Source organism: Grammomys surdaster, unplaced genomic scaffold (genome assembly GCF_004785775.1).
Source record: "Grammomys surdaster isolate TR1022 unplaced genomic scaffold, NIH_TR_1.0 128, whole genome shotgun sequence".
Taxonomy (NCBI): Eukaryota; Metazoa; Chordata; class Mammalia; order Rodentia; family Muridae; genus Grammomys; species Grammomys surdaster.
The window spans coordinates 6,390,878-6,402,859 of NW_021604586.1; the positions used below are offsets into that span (position 1 = coordinate 6,390,878).

The 11,982-nt window shown below is 53.8% G+C and overlaps 1 protein-coding gene across 2 annotated transcripts; it reads right to left on the bottom strand.

Annotated features, from left to right (window-relative positions):
• Positions 1–387: 387 nt before the first annotated feature.
• Positions 388–10,378, bottom strand: Mvd (mevalonate diphosphate decarboxylase). 2 transcript variants are annotated; one of them, XM_028753626.1, is made up of 10 exons: positions 10,232–10,378; positions 6,833–6,903; positions 6,263–6,377; positions 5,803–5,949; positions 4,309–4,508; positions 3,920–3,994; positions 3,529–3,747; positions 2,985–3,100; positions 1,543–1,651; positions 388–926 (listed from the first exon to the last, which is right to left on the bottom strand). In XM_028753626.1, exons 1-10 carry the CDS (start codon positions 10,302–10,304, stop codon positions 846–848), a joined length of 1,206 nt encoding a protein of 401 aa, XP_028609459.1. In that variant the 5' UTR covers positions 10,305–10,378; the 3' UTR covers positions 388–845. The 2 variants fall into 2 exon arrangements, with proteins under 2 accessions (XP_028609459.1, XP_028609467.1); XM_028753634.1 differs by lacking the exon at positions 10,232–10,378 and adding an exon at positions 9,876–9,999.
• Positions 10,379–11,982: the final 1,604 nt, after the last annotated feature.

The following is an 11,982-nucleotide window of genomic DNA, read 5'->3' on the forward strand; positions in this document are numbered from 1 at the left end:
ATGACTAAGGGGTGGAGGTGGGGGACCACGGTGTGCAAGACTGGGAAAACACAGAAAGAAGGACAGAAGACGGCCACTCTGTTGTCTCTTTCCTCTGGCCTAGACTCGCTCCAGCAGCTGTCACATGTATGTTGGGGTATGGTCACAAGGTGGCAGGACTCTCTCACCGGGATGAGTGGGACCTGTGTGTGTACGGTGGTTGGGGCTGGCTTATGGGCAGTGGGAAGTGGTCCTGGAAGGCCCCACCTTAGGCCCCACCTCTCCACTACATAGGGAAACAAGACTGAACTCAATGGCAGGTAGGGCCCTGCAGATCAGTAAGTGAACTGTAGACCAGTGACACCAGAATGCTGGTTTAGGAAGAAGAAAGCACAGCCCAGGCAGGCAGGCAGGCAGCAGCAGCACACTTTATTCCTGTGGTCATCAAGTCCACTGACAGCACCTTCATGATGCATCCACACCAATGGACCCTACCTGTGGGCCCTGCCGCCCTTACCCTCACCAGGAGGCTTTATAAAGAAACTGTGGCCTGAGTCTCAAGAGAGAGGCACCGCTGTCAGAGCCACCACGCTGAGGCCCTCAGAGCATCTTCAGTGGGAGAGACATCGACTCCCCTTCCCTAATGAGCTCCTGTCTGGAGTGCAGGAAGGTCCACAGAGTGGGTCAGCTAGCCCTTCCGAAACCAGCGGGGAACATGAGGCACTTGAAAGGGGTCTCCCTGGCTGTCTAGACAGCAGCTCATCACACAGGACTCCCCCAGGATTATCATCAAGCAACCCAGCTCCCGAGTTCCAGTGACCATCCCCCTTTCTCCGAATGCCACGAGGGACTGCGTGTGGAAGAGGTCAAAGGTCCCGTTGTGGCAGGCCGTCCGGGCCTAGCAGATGATCGTTTGAGTCGTCTAGGACTTGAGGTCCTGGTCCGACCTGGGGGAGAAAAATCAGTGTCCAGTCATGGGTCGAGGCAGTAGCCACCGCTCCAGAGACTTTACAGGCCAGAGACTCTAGAGCAGGGTTAGACTGGGGGTGAGACGGGTCCCTTTGTGCTAAGTCTACACCAGCTTGTGCAGGCTCAGCCTCTGAGCTGCTCGGTGCTCCTGACTCTGGCTGGGCTAGATCCTGGGGATCGTAGTGACCCTCATCACGTGCCCGGTGTAGAAAGGAGGGACTCGGAGTGAGCCTCTTTGAGCAGAAGCAGGAGACATGGCGATGCTGGCCTCCTTGTTGTGGGGTACATCTTGAGGGCAGAGTCCTGGGGTCCCCAACACCTACCTATGCTGGCAAGTGACTACTTTGCATTTCTCGGTCCTGAGTGTACCCCGGCACACCCCCGCTCTCCTCCTCTATGTCCCTAACAGACCACTGAGGGGAAATGAGTAAACCAGACCGTGTCCGGTGACTTTGAGCCTAAAGAACCGCATGTGGCCACTTCTGTGCCATGGCTGATGGAGGCTTCTGCCTCCTGCCTGAGACACACAGTGGGGTGAGGGAGCCTGGGCCCTCCAGCAGGTGAGGAGGTGCCTGCCGTGTATATTGGCCTCACCTGAGTGGCAATGATGTACTGGATCCCGCCGGGGCTGGGCTCCATAGCCAGTGCAGCCTTCAGCTCATCAGAGAGAAGAACAAGCGCCACCGGTAGCCCCTTTAGAAACCTAGGCAAGGAAGGCAGAGGTGTGTTCGTGATGTGCGTGGGAGGCCTAGAAGGGCAGCTCCTCAGACACGGTGGGCTGGGGACTGAGAGGGCAGGGGTCTACTAGGAGGGAGGTTTGTTTTAGGCATGATGAGTACACCATGAACTTGAATTGCTAAGTGGCACATACACATTCAGCCCAGCCCCAGAATAGACCTGTGCTGGGAAGACAAGAAACCACACGCACAAACTTGTTCAATAAGGAAGAAACCGGGGCTTCGTTTCAATCCTACGCTTCAAAGTATCCAACACTAAACCCCCTCATCAGAGTATATCATGCATTAATTTCCTAATAAAGTTCACTTCTGGGCTGGAGAGGTGGCTCAGTGATGGAGAGGTGGCTCAGTGATTGGGAACACCTGATGCTCTTGCAGGGGACCCGGGTTAGGTTCCCAGCACCTACATGGAAGCTCACAACCATGTGTGACTCCAGTTCCCGTGGATCTGATGCCCTCTTCTGGCCTTCAGGGATACTGCACACTCATGGAGCATAACATTCATGCAGGCAAAATACTTAGACACATTTTATTTGTTTTGTTTTGGATTTTCGAGATAGGGTTTCTCTGTGTAGCCCTGGCTGTCCTGGAACTCACTCTGTAGACCAGGCTGGCCTCGAACTCAGAAATCCACCTGCCTCTGCCTCCCAAGTGCTGGGATTAAAGGCGTGCGCCACCACTGCCTGGCTACTTAGACACATTTAAAAAAAAGTCTTAAAATGTTTTAAATAAATAAAACTCAAGTCAGCTTTTGCTGAAGCAGGGCTCCTGAGCTTCTAGGGATATTATTACTCTCCTTTAAAAAAAAATTTTTTTTTTCTACGTGGTGGTGGCACACACCTTTCATCCCAGGACTCAGGAGGCAGAGGTAGGTGGATCTCTAAGTTTGGGGCCAGTCTGGTCTACAGAGCAAGTTCCAGGACAGCCAGGGATACAGAGAGAAACCGTTTTGAAAAACAAAAACAAAACAAAAACAACCCCCCCCCCAAAATTAGAAAAATTTTTTAAAAATTAAAAATTGATCTTTTTAAGATAGGGTCTCACACTGTAGCTCCTGAGCAGATATGAGCCACCTCACCCAGCTGAGATGTCATATCTTAGAAGGGGGATATGGTATTTGTTCACACACCCACGACGTGTGGCTACCAGGAGAGTTTCAATGCTACCACGAGCCGTGGCTGTGTCCCCGCAGGATGATCCATGTGCGTGCCTAAGGGCTTCAGGCTTGGCACTGTGACCACCATTTGTTTCTAGAATGTTCTGTGCATCTCAAGGCAGGGGGGAGGGGTACACACTCACTTGTCTCCATTGGTTGCAGGGGGAAAGCCATGCCTTACAGCTGCCACAAACTCAGCCACAGTGTCCTCCAAAGTAAAGATCACAGCATTGGGGCCCGCATCAAATGTGTACGCCACCTGGAACCAAAGTGTGTCTCCAGCCGTTCGCTCGGCACCCCTGGCTCTGACCCTCTACCTGCAGGGGAACCTAGGGTCTCCCAGAGCTGTATAGGGCCCATGCATTCAAACCAAGGAGTGGTATCAACCAGACACCCTGGTGTGAGTCACCTTTGCCTGGAGGTCAGGAACAGGTTACTAGGCTGAGAATTAGGCAAGACACAAAAACACAGAACAAACCAGAACCGTTGGGTGGAGCTTGTCTGTGCCGTGTGTCAGCGTGGTCTTAAGGCTCATCCTGGAGGCCACCCCCACCCTCTTCCATAACCTTTGTCTGTCCGTGTGTACCACGGCCCCCATTGTTTGTCCACGCTCCTCGCTGGCACTGACCCACGTCTCCTGCAGCCAGCCCTCTCTTTGCTTGCGCCCCCCCCCCCCCACGCTTTCACCTTCGTCTGCCCGTGGTGGGTGTTGAAGCGGTGGACCAGCTGGATGATGCGCCTGGAGGTATCGTTGAGGTAGGAGATGGGCGGGAAGGTGTCCAGGCAGGTGGCATGAAACTGGTTGCTATCCTTCATGGTCAGCTGGGCGAAGCCCTGGAAATCCTGCTCTTGGATGCAGCGGGTCATCTCCTTCATGCGCTCGGGCACGATGGACTCAGCCCGGAACTGCAAGGTGAGCGAGCGGGCGGGTGGGCGGTCAAACTCTCTGAGGGTATGTCTGGACCTCGGGAACCTTCCAGCCACCAGGGGAGCCCGACCTTGAGTACTGCTCTTCACTCTCCCGCTGCAGACTCACCTTGGGCAGGGCTCTGGTCTCTACCGTCCCCAGCAAGCCTACCTTGAGCAGGGTACTGGTCTCCACGCTGGTCTGCATGCCCACTGTACTGCCTGTCTGCTTCTTCTCTGCACTCACCTGAACAGGAGGTAGCACTGAGCCCCGGGCCACAGGGAACCCAGAGCCACGGACTATCACTTGACTCTGAGCTCTCTGCTATCCCAATCCTGAAATCCTCAACGGGGACAAGTGATGTGCGTATACGTCTGGCCACATCATGGAAAGGGGGGTACATCCCCGCCATGTATGAGCCACCTCTGACCTCACCACCTACCACCAACAGCCTTGGCCTAGGTTCCTGGTGAAGTCAGCATAGCTACGGTCCTTCCATTCCTAGCCCCAGCCCTTGCTAAACAGCCATCCCCGCACCAGCAGCACACCCACCTACTTACCACAAGGATAAGGACTCGGAGCTGGGGCCAGTGCCACTCTGGGGCTACCTGGCGGGCGATGCTATCCTTCCCGTCGGCCTGCTCCCCCATCTGCCACTCCACAAAGCCCCCATAGAGACTGCGGCACGCGCTGCCCGAGCCCCGCCGGGCCACTTCAGAGAGGTCTCCCTCAACCCCGTAGACCCGGGCCAAGGTATAGGCTGAAGGAACAGCAAAGACACAGAGGCAGGGTAAAGGTTAATGTGCTAAGCGGGGGCAGCTCTGCTAGGAGCTCCCTCCCCACTGTACGGGAAATGAGAAGGCAGAGCTGAAGCTCTGGCGTCTGGGCTGGCATCACCCGGCTCCACCTTGCTTCACTCGGTACTAGGTTTGGTAACTTAAGTCAGTCTCATAAACCGCCTCAGGACCTGGGGTGGGGAAGTTTCTTTGAGGAGCTGCACCCAAGTGGAGCACTGAGGGAAGAGGAGACATTGAGAAGGCCACCAGGTGAAAGCCTGAGGCACGGAGAAGGCAGAAGGGCAGGCAGTGAGGTGGGGCCTTCCCTGAGTCCAGCATTCCTGAAAAGGTGAACCTGCCTCAAGTCTCACCTACACCTCCAATTCAGGACAACACGGGAGCCACCAGGAAGTTATCACCCTGGAGTCAAGGGATGAGGGCAAAGCTCACCACCATGAGCTGCCTGGGCCAGGGATGGGGATGCCACACAGTGACCCAAGGCAGGGAGCAGAGATGACCTGTGAGGGCTCCTGACCATGGGGTCAGAGGGGGGAGCCAAGAACACCCGCCTCCCCCCACCCCCATGCCTCAAGATAAGTAGCTTCAGTCACTTGTGTCATTTGGGAGCTGAAGGGCCCTCACAGAAATGCATAGAGGGTCTGGTGGTCAATTCATTCTGGGAAAGGCCAAATGCTGTGTACAGGGAGCTCTAACAATGGGAGCTGTGATGGTTTGTATCTGCTCGGGCCCAAGAGGTGTGGCCTTGTTGGGGTGGGTGTGGCCTTGTTGGAGAGGGTATGGCCTTGTTGGAGTGGGTATGGCCTTGTTGGGGTGGGTGTGGCCTTGTTGGGGTGGGTGTGGCCTTGTTGGAGTGGGTGTGGCCTTGTTGGAGTGGGTGTGGCCTTGTTGGAGTGGGTGTGGCCTTGTTGGGGTGGGTGTGGCCTTGTTGAACTGGGTGTGTCACTGTGGGTATGGGCTATATAAGACCCTTATCCTAGCTGCCTGGAAGTCAGTATTCTGCTAGCAGCCCTCAGATGAAGATGTAGAACTCTCAGCTCCTCCTGCACCATGCCTGCCTGGATGCTGCCATGTTCCTGCCTTGATGATAATGAACTGAACCTCTGAACCTGTAAGCCGGCCCCAATTAAATGTCCTTTGTAAGACTTGCCTTGGTCATGGTGTCTGTCCACAGCAGTAAAACCCTAACTAAGACACTAGTCCTGGATGCTGACAGCCAGAGAACAGAACCTGGGTCTCCCGGTGTCTGTGGGCACCCACCTAGGCAGGCATAGCCTGCTGCTGAGGATGCCAGGCCTGCAGCAGTGGGGAAGTTGTTCACTGATGCCACGTGCACCTTATAGCCGAGGCTGAGGGGCAGAGCGTCCCCGTCCCCTGTGCTTCTCCGCTTCCGAGCCAGGCGGCGAACTGCAGGGAAGACGGCACAGTGGGTGACCTTGTCAGTTGGCAGACCCACTAAGCCTACTCCTGATGCTTTTGTTTAACTGGGGCTGGGAGAAGGGAGAAGCTGGGAGAGGGGAGAAGCTGGGAGAGGGGAGAAGCTGGGAAAGGGGAGAAGCTGGGAAAGGGGAAAGGCTGGGAGAGGGGAGAGTATGGCTGAAATCTGTGACATAGTAACTCTCACACAGACTTCCTCCTGGGGTGTTCCAACCCCAGCCCTTCTCTGTCTGCTACCAGAGGCTTCCTGTGGGCACTCAGCACCCCCGTCACCCCAACTCACTCTCTCTCAGGCAGGCCTGGAGCCGTGGCTGCCCCACATCCTCCTCGCGACCGTTTAGCCAGATGCGGTCCTCTGTGAAGTCCTTGCTAATGGCAGCGGTTGTGGTGGTTTTTAGCTGGGAAGAAAAGCAGAGGTCAGTGCTGAGGACGAATGCCCGCCAGGCATCCCTTTCTGCCAAGGAGGTCTTTCCTACCTAGGGCCAGTATGGCTGTCCATCTGGGCAGGGGCAAGCATGTGGAAGGTCAGAAGGACCACCGGGGTCAGCCCTGGCTAGGTAGCAGGGAATTCAGCAAGCCACTCAGGCTAGCCACACTGGCTCGGCCTGTGCTGTGTCGGGCTGAGAACTGTCTCACCCACAGCAGAATCACAGGCACCCGGTACCTCATGAGTAAAGGGATCAATTGTAAAACAGCCCTGTTGCTTCAGGTCTGTGTGTGGATGAGGAGACAGGGAAATGCGTGTTGGACGGTCAACGGGAATTAGGAGGACACAGGCCTGGCTATGGTCCCATGAGAAGCCACTCCATCCCAGCCATCAGAGCACAGTGTCGTCTATGCAGCGCACAGTCACCTGGTCCTGGTGCAGTGTGACGCTCAGGGAGGAGTTGATAGGTAGAATCAGCGCTTCATCCCGCTTTCCCCCTGAAACAACAACCGGTGTTGTTGGCGGTGAGTTCCTGGTACTCCCCACAGTGCCACACCCCCTCTCACCACAACCTCCTAGGTTGGCTGCAGACTCATAGCTCAGGGGCCAGCCTACCTACACTTCCTTCATCTTTCTTTCACTGCCCAGATACAGCCGTGGGCGTTTGCTAGGAACCACAGGCCTATGTGGCTAGAGGTCCACTCCTCTCTACCTGCTCCGTCCGCCCAGAGGAGCCTGGGTCCCATGTCACAGATAGTACCAATCAGAATGGCCCCTCTCTGCCCAGTGCTCCAAGCCCCACCAAGCACAGTCAAATCTCCAGAAAGCCTGAGGAGCGGACACCCCATGGCGCCCACAGGTCTTAGCTGGTAGTATCAGCTTTTGTGGGGTATCTGCACTGGTTGGCTAATTAGCAGGTGTTGGGCCAGGCAATAAGAAGAGTCTAACAGTGGGCAGGTGTTTTCACCCTTTGCACACAGGTCACTCTCCTGGAATCACGGGGCTGCTCTGAGGAACATGGGGCAGATGCTCTACTCCTAAGGCTGAGGCCCAGCTGTCATACACAAGCCAACAGGAGACCCTTGAACCCTTGAGGAAGGATAGAAGACCCTGGGCCCTCGGCTGCAGGCATGGCTGGGGTGCATGGCTTTCGGTACATTTATCTGGGTTTTTTCCTGCCCACTGGTCCCAGGTCAGCAACACTTGAATCAGGGAAACCCAGGCAGCTGGATGAGACAAAATTTTTGCTTGCTTCAGCCCCACTCTCATCCCAAGGCTCTGGTAGCCTGGGAGCACTGTCCTTTCCTCCCTGAAGGGCACTGGCAGCCTGGCCTTCATCCACAGAGCTGACGGATGCTTCTCCCAGCCTGGCTGGCAGTTTCCAGAGGAGGCCTGATGGCTCCTGCAGGAACCCTACAGAGGCCCAGCAGGGACAAGTGTCATACAATTTGGGCAGAACCCCTCTATCTGCCTTAAAAGAAGTGGTGTGCCTCCTCTGCCAGCTAAAGGTTTTAACAGGACGTGAGTCTCAGAGCACAACAGAAAACCATTAGATCTCACCCCAAATCATGTCACACCAAAAAGCAGGATCTCAAATTGAGACAAAAAGTGAAAGATACTAACGTTGAAGTGTCAAGAGATGCCACAATGGCTGGCAAAGGCTTTAAAGCAGCCGCCATGAAAGTGTTCCAAGCAGCAACCAGAAGCAAAGATGAAATCACCCCGAAGAGGTGAAGTAAGAAATGGAAACCTGAGAGCAGAGATGAGAACTGAAACCAAGCTAGGGGCACGTATAAAATAGATGGAGTGAAACCCCAGGCAGCGAACCGTGACTGGTATCCACACGTCAGTCAACCGCAGAGCACCCCAGCACAACACGCAGAAGAATAATGTCACGACGTTGAAAGGAATATTTGTGACAGGCTTGATGGCACACCCTTTAATCTCAGCACTTGAGAGGCAGAGGCAAGTGGATCTCTGTGAGTTCGAGGCCAACCTGGTCTACAAAGTCAGTTCCTAGACAGCCAGGGCTATATAGAGCAACCCTGTCTCAAAACAAACATAAATACACACACACACACAAACACACAAAAGAAAAAAAAGAAAATAAGGAAAAAAAAAAGAAAAAAGAAAACAACTAAAACCCAAAACAAAACAAAACAAAATTACTCTTTGAAAACTTCATACACGCAATCACAACTTCCCCCCACCCCATTATTCCCTCCAACTTCTCCCAAGGGGCCCCGTGTTTGTGTTTGGTTTTGAGGCTCTGGGTATTGGACTTAGGGTCTCTCTCATATGCTAGGCAAGCACTATACCCCTGAAATACACTCCCAACCCATGTGATCTTATCAACAGAAAAGATATTTGATAAAAATCACAGCCATTTGTAGTTTGGGAAAGAATTGGGGGGGGGGAATGGGAATGACGAAGGACCTTTTTTTGTTTTTGAAATAGAAATGGAAATCAATCAAGGGGGGCTGGAGAGACGGCTCAGCGGTTAGGAGCACTGACTGCTCTTCCAGAGGTCCTGAGTTCAATTCCCAGCATCCACATGGTGGCTCTCAACCATCTGTAAAGGGATTTGATGCCCTCTTCTGGTGTGTCTGAAGACAGCTGCAGTGCACTCCATAAAATAATAAATAAATAAATAAATAAATAAATGTTAAAAAAAAAGTAAAGAAAGGGAAATCAGGATGATCTGTGCGGCACTGGTGGGGATACAAGCTGGGTACTGCCACCCCAGGGAACCCACAGATCGTTCTGAATTAAAAACTACCACTTGTCCTCCCAGAGCTGCTCCAGAGCATCCTTCCTTGGAAGGATGAAAGCACACACAAAAACCTGCCCATAGATGCGGACAGCAGCTTTCCTAGTAACAGAGCCCCTGGGGTTGCTTATGCCCTAGAATAGGGCCTAGTAACCGTGGGCAATGAAATCTTTTGGGGGGGGGGAGGAAATGAAATCTTGCTGCGTCTACTTGGATAATCTTCCAGAAAAGCGTGTCGACTGACACGAGCCAAACTCAAGAATCTACAGGCTGTGTGGATCCACTTCCAAGGCTAGTTGTAAATGACCACGGTGGAAAAAGGAGCAGTGGGTAGTGAGAAACCCTGGTCCCTGCAATACCTCCCCAGTTTACAAGTGTCACCAGGGAAGGAGGAAGAGCAAGAGGCAGCGGCCACTGTGTCAACAGCAAAGCTTGAAGAGTGTCCGTAGAGGCCAGGGGTGCATAGCATGTGAGGCTGAGGCTGACCCACAGAGAGCTTTGCCTCTCCCTAACAGCGAAGAGCCTTAATTTCACCATCGCAGACCTGCAGTGATGTATGTACCTGTTTCCAGGCCAGAGCCCAACCAATCTAGCAGCGATGATAACCCAAATTCTCCAGCCCACCGCCCCGCTGATCCCTGCATGGTAACGCCCCCTTCATCCCTGAGCTACCCTCCCAGCCTTCTCCAGGCCACTTACTCCAGATCTGGGACATGGGCCTTTCCCTCCAGCCCTAGGACCCTGAATCCCGGCAGCAGTGACCCTCTTCTCCAGCCCTGTGCCCATCGATCCCGGCACCTGTGGCCCCGGTCTCCAGCTCCTAGGTTCCCCGATCCTGGTTGCGGTAACCCAGTTTCCAGCACTGTGCCCATGGATCCCGAGGTGGTGATCTTCCCCCCATTCCAGCCTCGAGGTTCCCCTTCCCCAGAGCAGCTACTCTGGGGGAACCCGACCCTCCTCCAGTCCAGGGGTCCTCGGATTCCAGTCCCGGTGACTACGGCCTCCAGCTCCACGCCCCGATCCCGGCCGAGCTGACCCTTGACTCCAGCACTCACAGTACTTGATCACCGCGATGTTGACCGGCGCGGTGCAGGTGACCATTAGGTCCTGAGACTTTTCCGAGGCCATGACCCAGAAGCTGGAGTCCCGAGCTGCAGAGGCCAGCACCGGTTCCCCCGGTGTCTACAGTCTCACGCGCTGCCATATGATTGGCCCGCGGACCGGGCTTCTCCCATGCCGTCCAATAGGCGACGGGCCGAGCCCATGATCCACTTTTTAGCCTATGGACAGAATCGAATGATGTGCGGCTGACACTGAGCCCGCCCCCGGAGCCTCTAAGCGCGTGGCTGCAAGCGAGGGGCGGGGTCTGCTCAGGGAATGGAATCTACGCATGCACCATATGCACAGGCGGTATCTGCGCAGGCGCGGGAGGCCTCCTCGCACAGGCACCACAGGGTAGCCTGAATGACTGTCGGGACAGCGGGGCCATCTGCTGCTGAAACAGCAGAGCTGAAGAAGGATGCGCATCTAGCCTCTCCGCTGCACGCAAAGCTCACTAGACAGAGAATCTGGAGGGATCCTCCGATCCGCAGCCCAAGGTCGCGCCCGAGCCCCACATCCTGGAGTCTCTTCCGTTCACAGTCTGACTGACTTCTCTTGTCACAATCTCGAGTCTCCTGGTCCCACAGCCTGTCTGGGCCATCCAGCTTGCCTGAGGTGTCCCACCGTCGGCGGATGTGCTACAACCGAAGATGGGCATTTTCAAATGCCATCCTCTCTCCCAAGCACCACACAAGCAAGAATTTCGTCTTTTTTTTTTTTCGTAGCTGAAATGGATTGGCACATTTCTATGTCATTCTTACGAATTCCAGTTTAGTGACATTTAGTATATTTATTTGGTACAGCCATCACCTCTGTTTCCAGAACTAACTATCTATTCTCCAATAGAAGCAGACACAACTTCCTAGTTCCTCCGTCTTCGTGGCTGTCGAATGGCTTAGAGTTCCAAAGATGTGAGATACACCCAGGCCACCAGTTCTGTTCTAGGAGTATGGATGGTACTAATTCTTTAACAGCCTTCTGTCTGATATTTTATACACAGTGAATGGAAGTTGCTTTTTCTTCCAGGCTGCTTTTTCTACTTCTGAGTTTCTTGAACAATTTCCAGCTCCACAGGAAAACAACTTCCTTGTTTGTCTAGACCGTTGGTAATTTATTCAAGCCCTCTGAAGGCCATGCACCAGCACTTTCCTGCATTTTGTATAAGATTGCTTCCGTAGTCAGATTCCTAGAAGTGGACAAACCAGCCAAGCAGCTATGTGCCTGGGGCAATGTTGATAGCTGTTGGCAGGCTGCCATCTTGGAAGCTGGATCGATTGCTCAGCTCTCTCCGCTAGAGCGTGAGTGTGTGAATAGGCCTTCTGCGCCACAGTAGACAGCCTGTCAGTCAGGGTGACAGCTGACCAATGGGAGCTCACTATTGTTTCCTTGTGGCATATTAGATGGTTCTTAATTTTCAGTTTCTCTTGCAATAAGTTTTCTGCTTCACACACACACAGCCAGCAGGAAGGTGGCAGTCCACAACTTTAATGCCAACACTCAGGAGGCAGAGGTCAGGTGGATCTACAGAATAAGTTCCAGGGCTACACAGAGAAGCCATGTCTTGAAAAAAACCCTAAATAAATAAATAAACCCAAAGAAGAAGAAAGGGGAGGGGGTCTCTGTGAGTTCAAGGCGTGTGAGAAGTACAGACTGTCTCTAAAAAATAAAAATATTGTTAAAGAAAGAACAATTCAATCCAGAAGGA